The 24,090-nt window shown below is 49.9% G+C and overlaps 1 protein-coding gene across 1 annotated transcript; it reads left to right on the top strand.

Annotated features, from left to right (window-relative positions):
- Nucleotides 1–326: 326 nt before the first annotated feature.
- On the top strand, nt 327–23,635 carry TMEM201 (transmembrane protein 201). The gene is made up of 11 exons (XM_058818874.1): nt 327–400; nt 4,736–4,856; nt 5,836–6,030; nt 7,421–7,597; nt 8,184–8,572; nt 8,855–9,058; nt 17,078–17,295; nt 17,795–17,866; nt 18,922–19,182; nt 19,299–19,430; nt 19,888–23,635. Exons 1-11 carry the CDS (start codon nt 327–329, stop codon nt 19,983–19,985), a joined length of 1,941 nt encoding a protein of 646 aa, XP_058674857.1. The 3' UTR covers nt 19,986–23,635.
- Nucleotides 23,636–24,090: the final 455 nt, after the last annotated feature.

Genomic DNA, 24,090 nt, shown 5'->3' with positions numbered 1-24,090 from the left:
GCCCTTCACGGGGCCTGTCCCCGCCTCACACCGACAGCGCCGCGCTATATTTAGCAGAAGCGCTGTCCCCGGTGTGCGCCGGGCGCCGGGCCAGGCACGCCGGGCCAGGCACGACCTCCCCGGGCCGCCCCCGGCCGGCCGGGCCCGGGCCGCCCCCGCCGCCACGATCTCGGCCTTTGCGGCGCTGAGTCACGGCGGCCCCGGCGCACGACTCCGGCCCCGCCGTGAGTCACGCGCCGCCCCCGCGGGCCCAGGGGCGGGCCGGGCGCCGGCCGCGCCCCTACAAAGCGGCTCCGCCAGCGCCGGGGCAGCGCGGCCGCGCCGGCATGGACGGAGCCGGGCTGGGCGTCACCGCCTGCGCCGCGGCCGCGGGGCTGCTGCTCTACCGCATCGCGCGGAGGTACGGCCGGCGGCGCGGGGACGGCGTTCGGGGAGGGAGGGAGGGAAGGACGGGCGGACGGAAGGGAGGCGGAGGAGGAGGAGGGAGGCTGGGCATGGCATGGCGGGATGGATGCGGCCCGCGGCGGCGGGAAGGCGCCACGCGGGGCCCGGGCCCGCCCGCTGTGGGAGAGCCCCGGCAGGGCCCGGCCTGGGCGGCGGTGCGGGCAGGGCCGAGCGGGGAGAGCGGCTGGGAGCACAGACGCCCCAAAAGCCGGGAACGGCTTTGTGTGCCGGGCTGAGCATCCCGGCTCTGCCCCAACACCGCCGGGAACGCGGCTGGGATGGGAGCGCTCTGTGCCCGGGAATGGCTTTGTGTGCCGGGCTGAGCATCCCAGCGCCGCCCGTCGCCTCTCCCCCGCTCCTTGTCCGGCGTCTTTGAGGCACGGAAAGAGAAAATCCTGCTCCTGTGGCTGGTGGGTGTGGGGTGAGGGATGGATTGCTGGGAAACAGGCTTGTAAATGTCAAAGCTGTTAGCACAGTGATACAACTAGAGGAGATTCTATGCAAGTCAAAATTATTGATTAGCGACCAAAATTCTTTGGTTACTTGTTTCTTAATTGCACAGAACGTTCCTGACCTTAGAACAAATTCAGAGCAATTGAAAGTCAGGTTTGAAAAGCATCAGGAGACGTGTCATCATTTAGATCTCATGAAAGGATAAAAGCTTAATTTGGCAGGGTCTAATCTGGCATAGCATGAAAGGAATGTAGGGATGTGTGGAGTATAAGGATTTCAGGCTCTGTAGCAGCAATAGACCTCGCAGCCTGCTCATCTATTAAGTGCTTCTATTGGAGACAAGCCAGTCCCAAGGGCTCCCTATGCTAAGGTTCACTTCACGTTAATGCTTTGCAAGAGCAGCATATTCCTGCATCCTCAATGTGATGCCTAAGGTTTGCTCTAAAGCATTTGCTGTTTATTTAACCGTATCAATGATCAATGGGACATTAATCCATGTACAGGACTTGGCCTTTGTCTGAGATATTTAGGGTAGCCAAGAAATCCAAGTGGCCTGAAGGCAATTTCAGTGAAGCAGGCAAGATTTCTCTGACCCAGTTGAGGCTAGCGTGCCTTTAGAGTGAGGAGAGTGGGTTTGTTTTGCTCGGGTTCATCAAAAGGTCTCTGGAATGGAAAGCATTTCTTCCCAAGTCCTTGAAGACTGCCGGTAAATTCTTCCAGGTGACCTTGATAATTCTTTGAAGCTACATAGTGTGTTTCTCAGTACCATCCTGATGCTTCAGAATTTCTTATTCTGCCTTGATTTAGTGAATCTTAGTCAATGATAGTCATCAAAGAGGACAGCTTAATAAGGGGATGAGAGACATAGATATGATGCTGCCTTTGCTTTTTGTTTATCAAGGAGATAAAAGATTTGATGTCCAGATAGGAACAGAGCCTGGGGTGGTTATCAATGAGTGGGTGTCCCTGCCCAAGCCCACTGGGCACCTTTTTCCTGGCTGAGGGGACTGTTCAGATGTGCTGGCATAGCCATTTGAATAATTGCTTTGTGATCCAGTTGTGCCAGAATGAGACTGCTGCTTTAAATACTTTTAATAGATAATTGGGTTTTTCTTCTAATCCTTCGCTGGTAACCCAGCGAAGAGCTGCACATCCACCAGTGTCTCTTTCAAGGCTACAGAAAAGTAAACATTTTCATCTTCTGACTTAAAGAGGGTGAGGAATAGATGTAAATAAAAATATTTACAAATCCAGTTTATTATTGCCAGCACTTACCAAGGTAGATTGTTGTTCTGGCAATCCTTTAGAACCATGGACTTCAGCATGACCTTAAATGTGTGTATAAATGAGAAGTGAAGAGTGCTGGGAAGGAGCCTCAGTTCCTCCTTGTGTTACATGACAGACACAAAAGTTGCTAACCAGTGTTTGTCAATGGGACCCGCAGAGTTGCAACCTGATTTTTGTGAGCAAAATAAAGAATCCAGCAGCTTCTCACAAAGGAACAGGGTGTCATTGTCTGAGCAATGTCAGACATTTAGCTGTTGGTGTCATAACTGAGTTTACTGTAGGTGTTTTCCCCTCAATTTTGGCTTAAGCAAACATTTTCTACCTGCAAAAAAGTTTGTGCAAGCCTTGAATGTGTTCTCAGCCTGGCTGGGTGTGCAGGTTGCACAGGGAGTCGGCTGTGAGTGGAGTCTCTCTGTGCCTGGAGTAACTCAATCACTTCTTGCTGCCCAGGTTTTGGTGTGCAGGGAGGTTCTCTGGCCAGTGGAGCTGGTTCAGATTAGCACAGTGCTAGATTATGAACTCCTCGGGGACGATTTGCCTTTTGATTTGTAAGGGATTGAGCACATGGTAAAGGCTCCATTTGCGTTGGCACTCTCTGACTTTGGAAGCAGTGTGTGCTTTAGCTCACTGCCCTCAGCTGCTGCCTGAATTCAGGCAAGGTAAATATAGCTCCAGAGTAGTTAAATCTGTATTTGAGATTCTTTCCAAATGCAGAACTTGTTTTTTGGGTTTTTTTCAGTCCTGCCCAATTACTAGAAAATTAGTACCCTACCTACATGTTCTTGCCTCAACAACCTTTTCCTCCCCTTGTTATTTTACATTCACCAGATTGAGAATTTGGGATTTTTTGCACCTATTTCTATGGCAACAGATTATAGGTTCACAGAAGGAAGTATTATTGCCTTTTATCCTAAATAATCCGGGACTTAGCCATTTGTTTTGCATACATTGCAAATGAGGTGCTGCTATTTAATCCTCAGTAGTACTTCCTTAGCCTCCAGAGCAAGAAATGAAATCCTGTTTGGAAAAGGATGGAAAGGCCTCGAGTACTCTGAGGATTTGGTCTCTGATATTAGCGAGTTCTCAGGTAGGGTTTGGCACTGATGGATTTCCCTTTATAGCATGACTGCTTTATTCATTTCTTCACCTGTGCTTTCCAGTTCTGTCACCCTTGAAATTAGTGCTGCTGCCTCTGCCATGCCATGGAATGCAGAGCCTGGGGTGGGCAGGGGCTGAGGGGTTTCAGTGGTGCCACAGGAGGGGCTTGGGGTGGGCACGTGCTTGGCTTTTGGACAGCAGCAGCTCGTGGATAACTCAGACACTAACCTAGATTTGTCTGCTTTAAACTCTGGGCTGCTTTGGGGGGCTTTTTTTGCCTGGTAGTTTTAGCAGTGATATTTTTAACTCAGATCAGTTGAGCCCCCTTGGCAGTGAAGAAAGTTGAGCAGGGAATATTCATTTTAAGGGGGGTGTGGGTGTTTGCATCTATTTTGAGATGAGAATCTGTCATCCTAGTAGCTCCAGCCATTTTCTTTCAGCATCTGGCAGGGAATCCTCTGTACATTCTGACTTTACAGTGCTTCATTTCAAGCATATCCTCATTGTTAGTGCCTAAACATGAGGCTCAGGCATTGCTTGAGGGTTTGATGTTTTATGAACAGAGTTTCAAGGCATGGTCCATGGAAATGTGAGTGGGAGAAATGGTTGCTGTTATTTGCTCCCCTGCTCTGCTGCCGCAGTGGAGCCACACAGATTCATTATTCCCTGGTGGAGCTGGGCTGTGGCAGCTGTGTCCATCTGTCTGCATAGCTGCCACAGCCAGCCCTGGGCAGCTGCCCTCCCTTGGAAATGGGGCTGGAGCTGATGAGCCCAGACAGCTGGGCTGTGGTGCCCGGGCCAGGGAGCTCCTCTTGGGCCTTGCACTGAGCTTTGGGACAAATGCACAGCTTCTCTAGCAGGCAGGCTCAGGGATTGGGCTGGTGAAGGTCTTTGCTCACACATCTGTCACAGCCTGTTTTGGTGGGGCCACGTCACAGCTGTTTGTCTGTATTGGCTGTTGTTTTAACAGGATTGCTTTAGAGAACAAGGGGCTCATGGATCCAAGGTCATTAGTCTTTATCCCTTCAGTTCTAGTGCATAAAAGCAGGGGATGCCCATTTCCTGGGTTTCTGGGCACCCTCACAGGCAGCTCTCGTGGATCCTGACTTCCTTTCCCCGGAATCCTGTGTGTTAAGCATCAGTTCTACTGCACCTTCTCATAGAATGGCACTGCTGAGTATGGAGAGGACCTCCAGATATGCCCCTGAAAAACAGTGAAGTGGATAAATCACAAGGTTGTTATTGAAGTTCTGGCATGTCCATGGTACTAGAACAGAGGATAATTGTCAGGCAGAATTTATTTCTGCTTTTCATTGCTAAAAGCACTACTCCAAGCCATAGCATTAAGCGCACAGAATGGGAAGATTGGCTGTTTTCCTGCATTTCACTGTTGGGAAGCCAGTGCTCTGAACCAAGCTGAGGGCTCCTGCTGAGATGTTCGCTGTCCCCCCAGGAAGAAGCCCACACACGTGACGGTGAACTGCTGGTTCTGCAGCCAGGACACGGTGGTGCCCTACGGGAACCGCAACTGCTGGGACTGCCCCAACTGCGAGCAGTACAACGGCTTCCAGGAGGTACAGGGGGCTGGCAGGGCCCGGGGAGCCTCAGTGGCATGGGGCAGTGAATGCACAGTGAATGCACAGTCAGTACAACGGCTTCCAGGAGGTACAGGGGGCTGGCAGGGCCCAGGGAGCCTCAGTGGCATGGGGCAGTGAATGCACAGTCAGTACAACGGCTTCCAGGAGGTACAGGGGGCTGGCAGGGCGCGGGGAGCCTCAGTGGCATGGGGCAGTGAATGCACAGTGAATGCACAGTCAGTACAGCAGCTTCCAGGAGGTACGGGGGGCTGGGGAGCCTCAGTGGCATGGGGCAGTGAATGCACAGTCAGTACAGCGGCTTCCAGGAGGTACAGGGGGCTGGGGAGCCTCAGTGGCATGGGGCAGTGAATGCACAGTCAGTACAGCAGCTTCCAGGAGGTACAGGGGGCTGGGGAGCCTCAGTGGCATGGGGCAGTGAATGCACAGTCAGTACAGCGGCTTCCAGGAGGTACGGGGGGCTGGCAGGGCCTGGGGAGCCTCAGTGGCATGGGGCAGTGAATGCACAGTGAATGCACAGCTGGCTGCCTGTGCCCAGCACCTGTGAGCTCAGCACCTCAGCTTGGAAAGAGAATCTTCTGTGCTGGGGTGTGCTGACTAGAGAGATAGAGACAAGTGTTCCTGTCTTGCTTTAAAGGGCAAAAGTGGCCTTGACATATCTCGTAAGAATACTTATGTTACTGTATGGAACAATTCTTCTCTGGTTTTGTGTTCTGTTAAATAGCAAAGCCTGTCTTGAGCTGAAATCCAGCACCACCAGCTGCCTGAGATATGTGTGCAGGACATTGGAGATGGGGGAAGATTTGAAGCATTTTGCCTCTTTTTTTACTAATTTATTTTGTTACATAGGTGCATGCTAATGAAATGTAGAGCTGCTGACAGAACTTAGGGAATTTTACGGTCAACCTAGCTGTGATTTTATGATTGGATGTTTGCTTTTCCCCCTGTTGTTTGTCAGAATGGAGACTACAACAAGCCCATCCCTGCCCAGTACATGGAACACCTTAACCACGTTGTGTCAGGCAGTCCAACTTTCTGTGACCCTACCAAACCACAGCAGTGGGTGAGCAGCCAGATTCTGCTCTGCAAGAAATGCAACAACCATCAAACCATGAAAATCAAACAGCTGGCTTCGTTCTCTCCAAGGGAGGAGGTGAGTGTTCATTAGGGACTGCCATCACTGGAGAATGTTTGTCCAAGGCATTCCCATCCATGCATCTGCTATTCCTGCTCTGTTAATTCCATGTTGCAGCCTAGTAAGCAGGAGAGAGAGCAGTTTTTCAGTAATGATGTTCCAACAGTCTTCAGAAGCACTCTGTGGCACTTCAGTGCAGAGAGCTTCAGTGATTAGTGTTGTAAATTTACCTAATTGTACTTCAAAGCTGGAATGTTCCCCTGTTCTAATGAGCACTGGAAACTGAAGCTTGAGCCCAAGACATTTCTGAGATCATCTGACACCTCCAGTACTTCCCATGGCTGAGTTTATGGGACCTGAGAGGCACAACAGCCCAGTAGTTAACATGAAGCCTTAATAGGTTTTGTTTTCCCGAGGCCCTGGCTGTGCTGCTCTGTGTTTACAAGTGAACTGGGAGAGGAATCCTGTGCAGCCACAATTTCCCTGGTTAGGCATCTGTGCTTAGGCGGGCAGAGGGATTTTGCAGCTACAGCAGCAGGATTTCCTGCTGAGCAACTTCTTGGCCTTCCCATTACTTAATATGCATGGAGGAGGGATAATGGGGTTTCTCCTTCACGGTTTTATGGCTCCCTAAAGATCTGTGCAGAGAATTTAGTGCTGCATTCCTTGGCATGGTCAAGCCTTGGGGTTAGACTGTGCTGTAGTGTGATGTGTCCTTCTCTGGCTTGCCTAATCCAGTCTGCTTTGTGTAATTATAATGAGTTTAATCAGAGTGATTCCTGGAGAACAGATTGAAATTTGATCGCGCTTAATGAGAATATCTTTGGCTGGTGCCCTTTTCTCAGCTTTATTTCTAGTCCCTGCCTCTTGCCAGAGCTATCCAGTTGCTCAAGTACTGCCAGCCTTTGGCCACTTTTTAAGCATTCAGTGAGCTGCAGTGCCTGTGCCAGCTGAGAAACCTGGGATTGTTATCCAGTTTGCTTGGAAAGGGGTGTCAGTGACAGCAGGGCTGGCTGCTCCAGGGAGGGATGAGCCTGGATGAAGGAGCCACAGGTATTTTGTGTCCCCTCATTTGAGGAGAGGAAGAGCAATTCTAGTTACTTGTCTCAGCTATGTAGTATTCAAAAGATCTCCACAAAGACAGCAAAATTTGGCACGGAAATTCAACATCCTGATGTTGGGCCACAGCAGCCTTCTCCAGGGCTCTCTTTGCCATCCCTTCTGGGACATGGAGGGGAGGCTGGCTCAGCTCTGTGTGAGGCTGGCTGTATGCCTGACCTGCAGCTTGGTTCAGGGAGCTGTTCCTGTGGCACTGGGGTCACGCTTTGCCCTTCTGTCAACAGCAAACATGACAGCTGGTGAGGCACCTGCACTTCTCACCCGTTTTCCCCTGCTGTTCTCTGCCCAGGGCAAGTACGATGAGGAGATTGAGGTGTACAAGCACCACCTGGAGCAGACCTACAAGCTGTGCCGCCCGTGCCAGGCTGCAGTGGAGTATTACATCAAGCACCAGAACCGGCAGCTGCGGGCGCTGCTGCTCAGCCACCACTTCAGGCGCCGGGAGAGCGACAAGAGCTACAGCCAGGTACATGGGGACAGGGACAGGACAGGGACAGCTCTGCCACTGCACCTGCAGCTGGGAAAGGGAGGAGCAGCCTGGCCTCTCCAGCCCTGGGTGGGGAGCTTGCTGCGTGCCTGCAGTTTAGGAGAGCACAGGAGAGTTGCCATAGATGCTTCTAATGCTGGTTTGAGGTTTTCCTCTTGCTGGTGTCATTCAGCACAGTTGCCAGAAGGTAAGTCTAATGTAATAAGAGTGGAAGGAAAATAATGGGACAGGCAGAGAAGGGGAGGTAGGGAAGCCAATTTGTGAGTGCAGTGCAGGAAATTACAGAGTACAAGGAAAAAAAAAAAAAGAGCAATGGGAATTGAATTATGACCTTCTCCTTGTTTCATTGCCCTGCCTGACCTTGGCTTCTGCTCATGTCTCTGCCCTTGCTCCTTGCTAGTCTACAATAATCCCATGTGGTGTCAGCCCAGTGCAGAGACTTAAAAGGACTTGAGCAGAGCAGTCCAGCAAACCATACGGTCTGGAAGTGTTTCATACAGCACCATTTCAAAACATTGCTGCAGTTCATTCAGTCCTGACAAAGCGTTTCTCCCTTCCTCTGCAGAGCCTGTGTTCATCCTCATCCACTTCCATCACCACGCCAGCTCAGGTGATCCTCCTGCGGTTCCTGGCCTTCCTCAGCTGTGCGTTCCTGGTTCTGATGGCCTTGTACGGGTCAGGCAACCCCTTCTCCCTCAGCACAGCTGTCCCTGCTCCTGGCCCCGCTGGCCCCGTGTGGAACAGGACTGGCGCGAGCCCCCGTGCAGGCGGTGACAGCGGCAGTGACGGTGGCGGCTCGGGGCGCGGCTGGCGGGAGCTGCTCCGCCTGCTCCCGGAGCGCCTGCTGGAGAACCTGAGCGTGGCCTGGGCCTACGGCAAGAATCACCAGATGGCAGTGGCCGTGCTGGGGCTCTTCACCTGCCTGCTGGCCATGTTCCTGGCTGGGCGCATCAGGTGCGTGTGCTGGGCTCCTGTCTCGCTCAGGCTGCTTTGGTGGGAGCTCTCCAGTGCTGTGCTGCCTCGGCGATCTGGGGGTAAACACTTCCAGAATGGCACATGAAGTACCGCATGCCTTGATTCGTTCCATTTAAGCTTAATTACTGTGAATGAAAAGCTGGAGCTGATCTGCTCAGCAGCAGGCAGGGCTGCACAGGATGTGCTGTGTCAGAGGCAGTACAGGGTGACCAGGGTGTTCAGCAGTGTTTAAATGCTGTCTGGTTTCTCCTCCCGTGGCAGGCTCCGGCGGATCGACGCCTTTGCCTCGCTGCTGTGGTTCCTGGTGATGAGCCTGCACCTGGCCGAGCGCTACCTGAAGGCAGACACGCCCAGCTGGCTGGACACGGCCAAGTTTGGCACCACGTCCCTGTGCTGCCTGGTGGGCTTCACCGCAGCCGTGGCCACGCGGAAGGCGACGGGCCAGCGGAGACCCCGGCCCCGAAGGTCAGAGCCAGAGCAGTGACGCTGGGGGAAGCAGGAAAAACCCTTGTGAACTCTTTGCGACTGGTGCTTCTCTCTCCTCTTGTTATTTTCCCTTCCTCTGTGTCTCTTTTTTTAAAGTTAGATAAGCAGTGAAGATCTCTTCTTCCTTTTTTTTTAAATATATATATTTATATATGCACATATACACATGTGTGTGTATATATATATGTATAAAATTTTTTCCCCATCCTTGCTTACCACTGTGGTAGCATTTCCACTGCTAGCCATGGAAGCTACTCGTGCTGCCTCCATTGTCCCTTCCTCCTGCATCCTACGTCAGCAGTACAAATATCCAGCTTCCCCAAAGTCAGTTCTTCCAGCAGCTGCCTCACAAACTGCTCCATAAATGCAGCCTCCTTCCCTTTCTGCTCCTCCAGCCAAAGAGATTCTGGCTTCTCCCGTCCTCCTGGTTCTCCTCACTGCCTCTCCATCCTTAGCCATCACAGAGGAGCCCTGTGCCTTGATCCACCATGGGGCCTGGGCCACCTTCACTTTCCTAATGGTGCTGGTCATTTTAATTTGGAACCGATGGGAACTTGCCTCTGGATTTGGAGTCCTTGTTGACACGTGCTGTGGTGCCCAGGCACACGAGGAGGGACCACACAGAGCCCATACCTGGTTCTTCTTGCCTTCCACTGTGTAGCATCACTTACCTGCACCCTCTCACTCTGCCCTTCTCCTGGCTCCTGTTCCAAATGGAGAAGTGTCCTTAAGTGCTTTTGACTGAAACTTCAGTAATTTATTCAAAAAGGTGCTTTAAAAAATCATGTAGCTCAGGGTGTCTTAATACCTGAAAGTATACAGCTGAGGTTAAAAAATTTTCAGATCTACCAGTGGTTGTTGCTTTCAATGCCAGTTTTCTTTGGGTTTTTTTACCCACCTGCTCCCCGAGCAACATCTGTGTATAAGCACAACTGGATAAAAATGCCTCTGTTCCTCCACTCCTGTAGCCTTAGAAAGAGAAGTGTGGGACTGACAGGCTCATGCTGTGAGTACCACGTCAGCTTTCATTGTACACCACTGCTCAGTCAGTGTTCATTGCTGAGAACACAGATGGGAAGGGTGGGAGCTGTGCTGTGGCACTGCATGGCAGCAGATATGGATTTTTTGGGTTACTTGCAGAGGTTCTTTTTGCAGTCTGGCATTGTGCTAATACCGGAATAAGGATCTGGAAATCGTGACTTGGAGCTGAGTGCCTGGCACTCCTCTGCTGAAAGCTGGGGTGGCTGGGCATTACTGTGTGGGGAGGAGGGAACTTCCAGCTGTTTGGGTTTTTTAGGATTAACTTGTTGGGACCTCTTAGGATAAGCAGTCTGATTATCCTGCATGATTGTTTGAAAGGCACTCCACTGAGTTTCTCATATGCACTTTGGTTTTTCAAGAGGAAAATAGCACTTTTACAGAACATCTGCTATTTTCTTGTGTTCAGAATAGCACAGCGGAACTCACCACCCTAATAGTCTGATATAAGTTAATTGGTGATCTTCCAGTGTATAAACTATGAAATAATCGGAGTGGAGCTCTCACTGTGAAGTATCTGCAACTCCTGCTGAAAAACGCAGACACTGCTGGGTGCTGCAGATGCTGGTGGAATTAGAGGAGCTTTTTTAAAGGAAACAAAAGCTATTTCCTAGCTGTTCATACTTACTGTTCCTGGAACTGCTGTTCATTGTGAAAGCATAAAGGTAGCACTGCCAAAACTCTGAAATTCGTTAACAATAAGCCAGGCTGAGTCATGGAAGGTGCAGCTCCTGTACCTTAGCAAGGGAGTGGCACACAGGCCTGCTGCCCACCTGGGCTCTCCTTTGGAGTCTTTTTCTGGTGCCTTCAGATAGCTGCAATATCCAAGCTCACAGAGCCTGGCTCCATTCTGGTGCTTGTAAATGATGCTGAGGGTTGTTTACTTACTTACTATGCCACAAGAGGAATCCAGCACCTGCAAAGTCTGGTTCCATCTTCCATGTTCCCATCACTATCAATCCTGACCCAAAACATTTGTCTTCCAGCTCACAGGCATGGGAATCCTTGAGCTATTATGGCCATTAAGTGAAATAAGGCATCTGGACTTTTGTTTAATTCTTGCCTTCTTCCTGCTTCAGGACTTCCAAATTTTCCTCATAAAGTACATGTAAGGAAAGACTTTTATCTGTGATTGTCATCTGCACTTACCTGTACAATTTGGATTGAAAGTTCCTCTTGGTATTCTCCTGTGAGACGTGTCCAAGGAATGGGAGGAATCTCATATGTGAAGGATTTCCTGAGGAGGCTCAAAGGAGGGGTATGAGAAGCTGACAAACTCAGTGGGAATGCTCATGGTGATGTCATGCCTGATTTCTGTCAGCAATGCCCTTTTATTAATAAGAATGAAATGTATCTGTCCAAATTCTCTTGCCCAGTAGGAAGGAAACTCTCAGTGGCAGCTTCTAAAGATGGCTGGCAGCCTCTCCAGATGTTCTATTCAGGAGCTGAAAGCCAAGGCTGTGTTAAGCTTCACTGTGTCCTGTTTCCCATTGTCTCCTATCTCCTCTAAGTATCTCTTTTCCTCCCTTTTTAGGAACACTTGGGTTTTTTCTTTCTATTTAAACTTGACTCCTCCTCAAGCTCCCTGGGGTCAGGCACCTTTTGTGATGTTTTGCTGTAAATGTTATGTTGGTTTACCATGCCTGTTCTTTTCTCTGGTTATCTTTTTCCCTGTGCAGTGCTGGGATGGGATGGGGAGGATGCACACTAAATGTTGGGAACAGGCAGTTGCTAGAACTGTGGGAAGCAGAGGATTTACACTGTGAAGCCTGAATAATCCTGTTAAGGAATGTTTTAGCTCTGTTTGCACAGCAAGTGCAAATCTATACTGAGTTTAAAGTCGTTTAATGTGGGAGACATGTTAACTGCACGTGACATCCGTTTGTCCTCACTTTATGCAGATTAATACAAATGAAGTATGTTTACTAGTTGCACTAATTTATATGTCAGAACATCAGAAAGCTACTTTGTTTTATGGCCAATCTGTACAACTGATCTCTGGTGCTTTGTTCACAACTTACGATTTGAGAACTTTTGTGCTTGTAATTGGGAAAATTTCAAAGGTGAAACAGAATAATTTAAGTGGGGTTCATTTAATGCCAAAGAAGCTTTTGTTTTTGCTCAGGTGTCAGCCTATTTTCCCCACTTCTTGGTGCCTCAGCATGTCTGTGCTGCTGCTTCTGAAAACAACAACCTCAGAGCCTCAAAACCGACCTTGCAGCAGTTGAATTTTTGGTGTTGTAGAGACTCTGATGCTGACAGGCTCCTTTGTTTCTCCTTGTCTCACATGCTTTTGCTGATGATGGAGGATGATGGGTCTTTAGGGGTCAGGGAAGAAAGGAGAAGGCTGGGTTTTGTCCAGAGGTGTTCTGATTTCTAAACTGTAGCATTCAGTCCGTCCCTGTTGTGTGTCAGACAAGGAGCCCTGCAGAGAAGTTGTAAGTCAGCAGCATTCTGCTGTTGACTGTGGAAAAAAAAAGTGTCAAACCACTGCTGCCTTTGCTGAGACTGTCCCTGCCACACCTGATTCCAAAGCCAAACAGGCTGTTCCAGACACTGCCATGCCATAGGTTCTCTATGGAAGGTGCTTTGCATTTTTTACTCAGCAGTTAGATTATGTCCTGTAACTGTAGATATCTGAGTACATCATCTAACTGCATGGCTCCTTGCCCCACAGTGAGTCCAGCAGGTGAAAATGTGTGTTTTGCTGCACAGTGGTGCTGTCCTGTGCAGCTGAGGTGCTATTTTGTGTCACACATTTCCTTCTGCTGGGTGGGATAAGAGCTAACAAAGGCTTGGTAACTAACAACCACAAATGACACAAAATCAGCTGAACCACTTGGTCACTGCCTTGGGCTTCTTGTTTTCCCTTAGCTGGGCTCTTACTTCAGGCCCCAGAGGAACACATGGTGGTCTCCAGGTGCAGTTTTGTTGCCTGAGGATTCTCTAAGCCATGCAGGCCAGAGCATGTGAATATCTTAACAATATTAGAGGGTTTTAGCCCAAAAGCCCCTAATTCAAGGTGCTGCTTTTTCGTACTAACCATGTGTCTGGACCAGGGGATGGTAGCAGCAGAACAGAGGTGCTGAGGGATTGTTAGTGGGTTTGTGTGTCCCTTGGGATCAAATCTGCTCCATCCCCAAGTGCCTGACTGGCCCTCAGTGGCCGTGGCTGATGTGCCAGCTCAAAATCTTGTACCCTGCCCAGCAGAGCCAGTTACAAAGGGGCCAGTGTGGGTTCATGAAGTGCCTTTTCCTGGACAAGATTTGGGACAACACTGTGTTGCTTTGCCTGGTGGCACAGGGCTGCAGCAGTGCCCGTGTGTCTGCCAGGCCAGCGCTTCTGTCCCTCCCGTGCCACCACCGAGCGTGGCAGGGCACAGGGGGACACCTGGGCTAACATTTCTGAGCAACTCTGCAGGAGAACCCAGGGGCAGCAGCCAGGTCAGCATCTCTGCTGCTGCTTCTGTTCTTCCTGGGGCCCTCAGTGACATCAGTGCATGCAAACTGACACCTTTGTGCCCTTGTACCGTTCTAAATACTCTGTGTTTATATCCAGTTCTTTCCTCTCTCCTAACTCCTCTCCTACATCCATGCTCTGCATGCCCCAGTGAGCTTGGGTGTGTCAAAGGGTGAGGACATGTGGGAATATAAAAATGGTGTAGTGGCTTATTACTTTGGCTTTATGAGTATTTTTCAAGTGTGCTGAAATTATGTGAAGCTAATAATCATGCTTAGACGCTATAGAAATTATGTATTGATGTAATGTGAACGAAGTATTTACGCTCTTATAAAAATTAATATAATTAATAGCCAGATAATTGCTTCAGACTGACTGCACTCGTGAAAGGTGAAGGGAGCTGTGCTGTATGGCTTTGCTTTGGTTTTCAGAGATGCTGTTGAAATTGTGTGCTGTCACATAGAGCTGCCAGCTCCTTCCAGGTGTGCTGTCACCTGCAAGGACACTTGGCTCTTGGAGCCATGGCAGTGCTCTCCAGGGAAAGGGACAGTACTCAGTCCTGAAGTCATCCCCTGTAAAGCCTCGTTGGGACCAAAGCTCTTGAGTGCACAGGCAGGAGGAGGTGCCCTGGGCATTTTTGGCATGCCAGCAAGTCTGGGTTTGTGTAGGCATAGGATGTGCATATACACACACATGTACTCCCCACTTTGTGCCCCAGATGGGGGGAAAAGGCACAATTGATGCCGAGCATCTGTGCTCTAGAAGGTCTTAGTGCAGCTCTAATTCAACCCTCCCTTTTCATCCAAAGCAGGACAACAGGCAAGAGACAAGAATTCTTACTCTGGGCAGCTGAAGTTTGTAGCTCTCTAAGCCACATATCAAAATATTAATGTGTCTGAGAGCTGTGCCCATTTTAGCACCACTCTCCCCTGCCCTTGTGCCTGTTTTTTATTCCTGTACTGCTCTTCCCTGGTGGTTCTGTGGGTTTGGCAGGAGGCTGTGCCCCGAGTGGGGAGTGCAGCAGAGCAGTGCCAGGGCACAGTGACAGTGACCTGTTCCTGGCGTGGCAGGGACCTGTTCTGTGCCCTGGGGACAGAGATCCCTGCTGTAGCTGGGTAGCTCAGTTCTGAGGGAAAATGTTCCAGCCCTGGCTGACACTTGGCTCCCCAGCTGCCAGGGGTGGGCACATCCCCAAGCTGCCTGCCTGGGACTACATCTCCCCTTCTTCTTCATGGGCTGAATTATCTGGCAGAGGAGTGGGTCCATCTGCAGCCTGGCCTGCCCCTGCTCTCCCGTGTCTGTGTCTGTCCCAGGGCTGGTGCAGCATCTCTGTAAAATGTGAATTTAAAAGGCACACACCTATGGTGGTGTCTGGATGACAGGGAGCCGTTGGGACAGAGCAGGGGAGGTGTTCCTTCAGGACCGTGTACAGTCCCATACCATGTAATACCCTTCTTTAACCTTCTATTTATTTATTTTTAAACTATCTGTGTAGCAGAGTTGTGCCCGACTGTCTAATAACATTGTGATCATTGTAAACACTAATTAAGATACCCAACTTTTGATGTTCACAATATCAAGTTCTGAAATAAACGGCTTCCGGGCCTTGACTATTTCCACAAACTATCTGACTCCAGAGCCTTTTTTTTTCCCTTTTTTTTTTTTATGTTCCATTTTTTACTGTTTCCAGAGCCACTATTAGCACGAGACAAATGGCTTGGAGCAGAGGCACAGCTGCAGTGCTCCATCCCAGGGCTGTGATGGGGCTGCTCCCTGCCTCTTGATCCTCTTGATCTCCTCACCTTTTTTATATCTGCTTCTGGGAGAAGTTTTAGTTCAGCTGCCCATTCTCAGGCATGAAGCACATTCCCATGAGAGCTTCTAGCAGCATTGAGCCCTCTTGACATGGCAGTGGCAAACACTAAAGAGTGCAGAGAACAGGAATAGGATTTTGCACACTTAGCAGGAATTTGTTCAGAACAGATCAATGTTTAGGACACACTTTGGTCAGAATTCGGTCCTAAGGCATTAATAAGCTATACTTAAAATCCTTCAGCTCCTCTTTGCTAATTCCTTTTCTGGATGGTTCAAGACAAATGATTCTTCACTGCCCTGAGGATCTGGCTGCACTGGCTGGGTGAGGTTGAGCACTGGGGCTGTTAAGCAGCAGAGCCATTGCAAGCCTGATCCAAAACAGTCCCAGTCCCAGGACTGAGGTTATGAGTGACAAATTACTAGAATAGCTTCCAGCCCATCAAATGAAAGACTTACAAAAGCCAGTAAACCAGTTAAGCTGTTTTCTGCTGCACCAAGGAACTGTGTAAAGTTGGATCCTTTGGCCCAAAGACCCCGAAGGTGCAAAGTTAGGACAGAAGAGCCATGTGGCTCGCAGGTGATGCTCTGGTTTGGCCCTCCACAGCCATGGCACAGTGAGGGGTAGGTATCACTCTTTCTCCTATGATTCATATCAGTCCTGAGCTGCACTTCTAATTCCCTTTCCCATTCATTTCCTTTTACAAATCCGAGCTGGGCACGTCCATCTGTGTGTGTGGTGGGGTGGATGTGTGTGGGGGTGCAGAGCAGGACCCCCTTTGAGGTCCTCTGGATCCTGGAGAGGTTGGGCCATTGGGGCTGCCACACCTGCACATCCCTGGCTGCTGTTAGAGTCATTCCTGCCCCAGCACCCAGCTTGGCTCACGTGTTCAGCCTCATTAAGCTGGTCAGGATTGGTGATGGCTGCCTCCTGCTAGCAGATAAGTAGTTTATAAGATACTTTAAATTGTAATCTTCACTCTAGAGTTAGCAAGGCATAATATTGCTGCACCACCTCTTTCATCTCCAGGGCAGAATGACACGTGCATAAATCACCCCACAGTGCAAGGCTGAGATTTTCTTCACCCTCTGATTTCCTCCTGGCTTTCCTCTGACAGAAGAAAAGCCATGTAACCATGTTGCTGCTCTCATCTGTCTCTGTTTCCATCAGAAGTGAGATTAAGCCTCCAAATACTGTATTGCGAAGTCAGATATCTCCATTTAAAAACGTGCACTTCATACTCAGTTCTTCATCATGATTTATTTGACAGTTCTATTACGTGTTTTTAACTAAAAAAATCTTTCAGAGGAACAGAGTTTCTGGTTCATATTCTAGACTTTCTTTCACGTATTTTCATTCAATTGTTAAAAATAATACAAAATCCCTGTATTTTAACATCTGGACTTCTTAGAGCATTCTCTGGGTAATTTTCTCATCTGGGGTATTATCACTGGCATTCCTAAACTGTTCCACCCTGTATTGTGGGACAGGTTGGTGCACAATAATTTAAATAAGGTTGGGCAGTTCTTCTTTTCCCAAAGTCTAGGAACATTCCCATAAACTTCAGCACTCCTGCACTGAAAAGTTAGTCCAAACCTGGCAACAAAACAAATGTTCTGCAAGCATGAGAGAGGCAGATTTGCTGGGATTTCTCATTGCTAAGTGTCTGTCATGCGTGTCCTTTGCAGGTACCTCTCTGGGGACTCCATCACTGTCTTTCCCAGCAGCCCTGGGCCAGCCTTCCCTTCACCTGCCACGTCTCTGTTTGTCCCAACTCCACCCAGCATCCTGCACCTGACAAACCAGCAGCTCTTCAGGTCCCCGCGCAGAACGGGCTCGTCCTCCCTGCCCGGCCGCCTCAACAGGGCGCTGTCGCTGGGCACCATCCCCTCGCTGGCACGGGCAGGTGAGGGCAGGGCTGGCACGGGGACAGGGGCTGCAGGTCCTGGGGGAGATGGGCTGGGGGATCCAGGGAGTGGGGCTGCAGGTCCTGGGGGAGATGGGCTGGGGGGGATCCAGGGAGTGGGCAGGGCTGGCACGGGGACAGGGGCTGCAGGTCCTGGGGGAGATGGGCTGGGGGGGATCCAGGCAGTGTGCAGGGGCTGTCCAACAGGGAGAGGGGCTGCAATTCCAGGAGGAATTGGGCTGGGGGGGATCCAGGTGAGGGCAGGGGCTGTGCCAGAGGGAATGGGGCTGCAATGGTTCAGTGCTTCAGGAGGAAATGGAATGGGAGGGATCCAGGGGCTGGCCCAGAGGGAATGGGGCTGCAATGGTTCAGTGCTTCAGGAGGAAATGGAATGGGAGGGATCCAGGTGAGTGTGCAGGGGCTGGCCCAGAGGGAATGGCACTGGATCCACACGTTATAGTCCTGTCCTAGATTCAAATGGTTTCATTTTTGCTTTTAGATTCTGGCTACTTGTTCAGTGGAAGCCGGCCAGCCTCGCAGTCATCCTACTCCAAGGAGTCCCCTACATCAGGTACTGCTCCAGGCCTTCCAGAGCCACAGTCTGTGCAGGATTTGCACTGAGTGGGTTGAAACACGTGGTCTGGTTGAATTCTTTCCTCCCTGCTCGCATTCCAGTGAAAATGTCCGTTTTGCTGCTGGAAATGCTGCAGGCAGAGCCCCAGCTAGAGGTGGGATGGCGTTAAAGTCGGGTGCTGTGTGTGCTGGATGTTCTCGCTGGGAGAGCTCACGGTGGCATCAGTGAGACAAAACAAGGAGCCCTTTGGTGATTAGAGCAGGGTTGAGCCTGCTTGGAGAGGAGAATTCAGCTGCTTCCAGGGCAGGTCTTTTGTAGCTTTCCCAGCAGAGAGCAGCAGTGGCTGGTTTGGCTGCTCCTTGACCTGTCTGCAGCCCGTGTGGCCCAGACGGATCCCTGGGCTGTTTGTGCTGCTCTCACACCCCGGGCCATGCAGTTCATTCACCTGCAGAATGGATTGTGCACGCTCTCCTGGATGGACACAGCTGAGCTAAGACAAAGCTCACCAGGCTCCTGATAACCTGAGTCACTCCTGAGTGTACCAAAGTACTGGTGGGATTTCTCTGTGCTTTGCAGTGTGGGGACTCAAATAAATAATGAATTTTGGTACAAGACACAGTGGTGGACATTTGCAACTCCCATTCCTTCTCCTTGTAGTACTGTTAAAGAGAACTGTGCCTGTTGCAGTGGGATGATAACCCGGTGGTTTTATCTGTGGGGTGTTATTACCAAATGGGTACTGGGGGCAGCTAAAGGTGATACAGAGACTCTATCATTAGAAGGTATGAAAAAGACACTTTATCATTAAAATCTACAGTTTTTATAGAAACAATGGCGGACTTAAGACTTGATTGGCTTTTAGGAATGTTTTCTCACACTGTTGGTGAACTATGAAAAGCACACTCTGGAGAGCCATATCTCTAAACAATGGTTACAGAAAGAGAGATAATAATTTTGAATACTTTTAAGTTTCTCACAGCTTTTAAATTTCTGGGAGGTGGGTGTCTCTCTGTTCAGAGGACGTGTAACTGCTGTGGGTGTTTGTGTTGCAGACCCGCTGTCGCTGCTGGGCAGCCGTGCCCCGTCCCGCCTGCCATCCCCTGCCCCGTCCGTGGCCGGCTCGGTCACCTCGAGCTCGGGCTCGCTGCGCCTGCGCCGCCCGCTCATCAGCCCGGCCCGCCTCAACCTGCAGGGGCAGAAGCTGCTGCTGTTCCCCAGCGGCCCCGAGGAGCCCCCCCAGCCCGACAGCAACGCCTTCGGCCCCGAGCTGCCCGGCTGCGCCCCGAGGAGCCTCGCCGAGCGCGGCGTGCCCGGTGCGGAGCGGGAGGGAGCGGCCGGCGGGCACAGCCCCGCAGCATCCGGGCCGCAACCTGGGGAACCTGCAGGAGAAACCCGGGTGCTGAATTCTCCTGTCTTTCTCTCCTTGCAGATATGAGATCGGCTGTGGAAGGGGGGAGTATCTGCAGTGATAATTCCATCAAAAAGGAGGATCGCTCGTCACACTCATCTACCTGCGTGGTGGACACGACTACCAAAGGGGAAGATTTGGCAGGCTGGAGAGGTGAGTGCAAGTCTGGTGACTGCTTCATGCACGTGTGAGCGTTTCTGTGAGGGTGGCTGAGTTCTTTCCTGGAAATCAAATTAATAAGTAGTTGCAAAGTGGACCTTCTGCCTGCCATTCTAAGATGTTAACAAAGCTGTTCCTGTTCTTTGTACTGTCTGAAGAACACTGACAAAGTGCTAAACCGAGACAGAAGAACAGGGGTGGGGATGTAGGTGTCAGGAGCATGAGATGAGATGAAAATAAAGCCAAAAGAGAGCAGTGGAGTCTTTCCTGACAGGAAAAGTGCTTCAGCAAGAAAAGTGCTTCCTGGCAGGAAAAGTGCTTGAGCAATTTCTGCTTGTGCTAAAACACTGGCCAGAGAGAAGCAGTACAACACATGTTCACTTTTACTTATCAGTTCTTTAACATCTCTTTCTACAATTCCCTTTTTTCTCTGTGTTCTCCCCTCTGCCAGGTCGCTTTGGTACCTCTGCCCTGCGGGGCCTGCTGGCCATGAGCCTGACCCTCAATGCTGCTTTCACATCAGCCTATGTGTACAGGAGCCTGCGCTGACTGCTGCCAGCCCTCCCTGTCCCTCTGGTTCCACCTGGTCCTGAGGAGATGAGAGCAGCCCAACCACGGCTTCATGGCCAAGGCCATGCCACCGGTGCATGCTGTTCATCAAAAAACTGCTGTACACTCAGCTGGCATGAAAAGGAACCTGGGCAGCTGCTGCCACCCCTTCCAGGTAGATCATATCCCAGGAGTGTCCCTGGAGATGGCAGGCAGCATTCCCAGCTCCAGCTCAAAGCAGGAGGCCAATCCAATGGCCCACACACTTCCTTTCAAGAGAACTGACCTGAGACACAAGCCTGACAATGTGTGAGCTGCGTTTTTAGGAACCTACCCCAGCTCTTCTTTCTGACATATTGACCTCGTGCTGATGGTGCTGGTAAAACGGGGAGAATTAGAGCAAATGAGCTGAAGAAGAGGGATGGCTTAGTAGCTGGTGCTGGGCTTTGGCTACTGCAGCAGCATCCCCAGGCTCTGCTCAGTGGTTCCTCTTCTCTCTTCTCTCTGGCATTCTCCTCTAAATTGTCAGTGAACTTTCTTTAGTTGCCTTAAGCTTGCCTAAGCACATGGGTGACCTTGGCTGCTCTGTCATGTTCTTGCATCTTAGATGTCCTTGTGCTTCCAGCTGGACCTGGCCCTGAGGCCACTTTGACCAGTTCCTTGTGGCCATGCTGGTCCTCAGCCCTGTGTGTGCCTGTGGCTGCAGGGCTGCACAGCCCAGACAGACCCTGTGCTGGCTGCAGCACAGCCCCAGCAGGCATCGCCCGTGTTACTCTCAAGTGGCAAAAAGAAAGGATCCCGGTGTGATTTGCACCACAAAGGGCTTCAGCTCTCAGCTCTGCTGGAGCTTTCCCTGGAGCAGTGAGTGGCAGAGCCTGTTCTTGCTGCAAATCGCACAAATCTGTTCTGTTAGGGGTAGGTGAGGAGCTGTCTGATTGTATACACCTATCCAGAGACCTGACACCTCACTCTGATGTTGGGGTTTGCTAAGTAACTGTTTGAGATATTTCTTACTTGGTAAAATGCCCAGGTGCTCTCAGTGAGAAATGCCAAACCTGCTTCTGGACAATTCAGCCTTCTGGATAGATTCTTCTTTTCTAGCCCAAGGAAAGTAGTAGATTTTCAAAAGCAGTTTGTAATTTGGCTATTTCTGCTTTTGGGTAAGCCTTCAGCATTGCTTAGAATTCAAGGGCCATTTAGAATATTGTGCTGAACACTCAGAATCATTTAGTGCATCTTAGGAGAAAAAAAGAAATCCTGATCTTGCTGTTTTGGTTCCCAAAAACCAAGTGCAGAGAGATTTACCATTGTATGAAAAACACCTGGTGAGAAGAGAGTTGACTGGCATTAGCTGTGTATTTCCTGAAGCAGGACTCAGATCTAGAAGAGTTTTTCTGTTGTCTCTTCCTTTGGGCTCCTTTACCTCAAATTTCCCTGCCCCTCTCCACTGCCCTGTGTTTGCACTCTGAATTGGTGAATTCTGTGTCTTTCCCTCCTTTCCAGTTCGCTGCTGTTGCTCTCTTGTGTTCCTGCATGTGCACAGAGCAAGGTGTATCTGCTGCTGACCATTCTCTGCCCTGAACCTGAGCCCCACCTGGCAGTGATGATCACCCTTCCTTTCACTCTATTTTTTATTTTGTTGCATGTTTTAGTTGAGTTCCTCCCCAGCCTCACTTGGTAGCCCATGGGAGCCGCAGCCAGACTCATCAGCGTGCATGTGACAGCATAAATGGGGCTTTGCTGCTGCTGATTGAAGCACTGAAAAACTGAGTGTCTCTGTGATTTCCAAGTCTCCCTGCATGGTCTGAGCTGCCCACTTCCAGCTGCTGCTCCTGCCCTCCCTGTGGGTGAGACTGGTCCCTGCTGTGCCTGCACACTCATGCTGATCCAAGGGGCTGAGGAAGGATCCTGCATCTCCCTCTGGCTCCTCAGAGAGCTGTGCAGCCCTGCACAGCCAGCACCTCCTGGACACAGCCCAGAGCCAGGAGAGCCTGCAGCACAAAGCTGTGTTGAATGGACGATGAGTTCTGTTGTAATTTGCATGAATTGTTCCTTGTAGCCAAACCGGACCCATAACCTTGTTGTAAAGAGATTTTTGTCCCTTTTATAGACTTTGCACGCTCACCCGAGCATGTGTACAGGCAGGATGATGGCAGAGCAGCTGCCAAGCTCCTCTTTCAGCCTCTGCTCTCTGGGTTTCCTGATGTTCTGGTGCAGCGTGTGATCCTTGTCCTACACACGCAGACAAGCTGCCAGAAGATGCCGTGGCTGTGCTTGTCCTTATCAGCCAGCAAAGTGCACTGTGACTTTGTGTATGCAAACCTTCCCCTTCCACCTCCCAGCCTGCGCTCAGTTCCACCACCACGCTGGACCAGACTGCAATACCAACCTTCTCCTCCTCCTCCTCACAGCCCAGGAGCTGCAGCATCTCCACAGCCCTCTTCTTCCCATCGGCATTCGGAGCAGGAACACCCAAACTGTCCCTGCACCTCTGAGCTGCTCACTCACACTGCTCCGGGGAGGGGGCTCGGTGACCTTGTCCACAGCAATAGAGAGACTTTGGGGTTTATTACTGCAGAGGGAAGTTTTTCATTCTGGTGCTAGAACTCTCTCCCGTGGTGCTCTCATGGTTGTGAAGCCTTTGCTTGAGGAACACACGAGCGTGTGAGTGTGAGTGTGTGTGTGAGTGAGTGTGTGTGCAGATGTACAAAAACATTTGCAAGGTTTCTTCATTTCAGAAGATCTGAGCCCATGTTTGTCTTTATATTGTTGGCCTTAATCTAGCTCGTAGATACTGTGTCTATCTTGCTGCTCTTCTCTGTACAAAGCTGGTTTGGAGGAAGCAGAAGTTTTTCTGGTCCCCTGTAAAAATATCTGTGACTGATGATGTTGATCTTCATACAGTGTTGTTCAGGGGGGAGATTTTATTTTTCTAATACTTTTCCTACTTTAAAAACTGTTGGAGTGTATGGAGTGGGAAAGATCTTTACAAAATGGCCTGATAAAGATCTGAACGTGGCTTAATAATACCAACAATTAATGATTAAGTATAAATGACATTTATTTACAGACCTTTTCCATTTCCTACTTTCCATTGAAAATGTCCAGGTACTTCTTCTTTGGCTATGGGCTTGTTAGGCATGTTCTGAGACTTTGCAGATACTTTAGATGATTTTGCTGTTCTGAATTAGAAAGAATTTGTGTTTTGGAGTCTGGTTCCAGTTCCGCAGTCTGAGGAGTTTGGCAGATGTGAAATTTTATGCACATATCTATTTGATGGGATAGAGGGAGTGGGTAGAACAAGTTGCTGGTTTCTGAAATTTATCATACCTTTTAACATAAAATCTTAGACATTAAATTGGTCACTGGCGGGGGGAACCTCATCGCTGTCATACGTAGGCCAGATCAGGCCAGATTCACTGAATTTTAGGCTATTTGTTCAAGCAACAGATGAGGCCTGTGAATGTTTGATTCCCACTCCCTGTTCCTGGGTGCTGGGAACTTCTGCAGATCCCTGCTGAATTGGCTGGGTCCTTGTAACAGGGCAGCTGGACTCAAGGGCTTCTGTTGCCTGTGGATGCTGCTATATTTTTCTTCCAAGCTCCATTCCTGGAAATAACAATGGTCTTAACCTCTCTCACAGACATTTGTTAAAAGGCTAGAATGGGCCAATTTGGCCCATACTTTTTTTTTTTTTTCTTCTTTTTTTTTTTTTTTAGATATATGTTGCATCCAGAAATTATCATCACTGTGTTCTGGGGTGGGAGTAAGGTACAGAGTATTTTTGGATTGAATGGGTATCTAGAGAGGGTGAGGAGGATAATTTCAAGTCCTAAACCTTATTTCCTGTGAAAGAAAGACTGTATGTTATATGTGTGTGTTCTTTGGGGAGCTCTGTCACTGTACAGTTTAGTTAAACATGCTCCAAGGAAGGAGAAGCTGTTCCTCGGAGGTTTTTAGTTCATGCTTTGTGTTTAAAGAGGAATATTTTTCTTTAAAAAATAAAACCGGATAAGTTTTCGCCTTAGTGTGAGTGGTCCAGTTCTGTGCACACCGTAATTCTGTGTTCATTAGGCATTTAAGTGGTTTCTTTTTTCATGAAATC

This window comes from Ammospiza caudacuta, chromosome 22 (genome assembly GCF_027887145.1).
Source record: "Ammospiza caudacuta isolate bAmmCau1 chromosome 22, bAmmCau1.pri, whole genome shotgun sequence".
Lineage (NCBI taxonomy): Eukaryota > Metazoa > Chordata > Aves > Passeriformes > Passerellidae > Ammospiza > Ammospiza caudacuta.
This window is presented reverse-complemented; position numbering and strand designations above follow the sequence as displayed.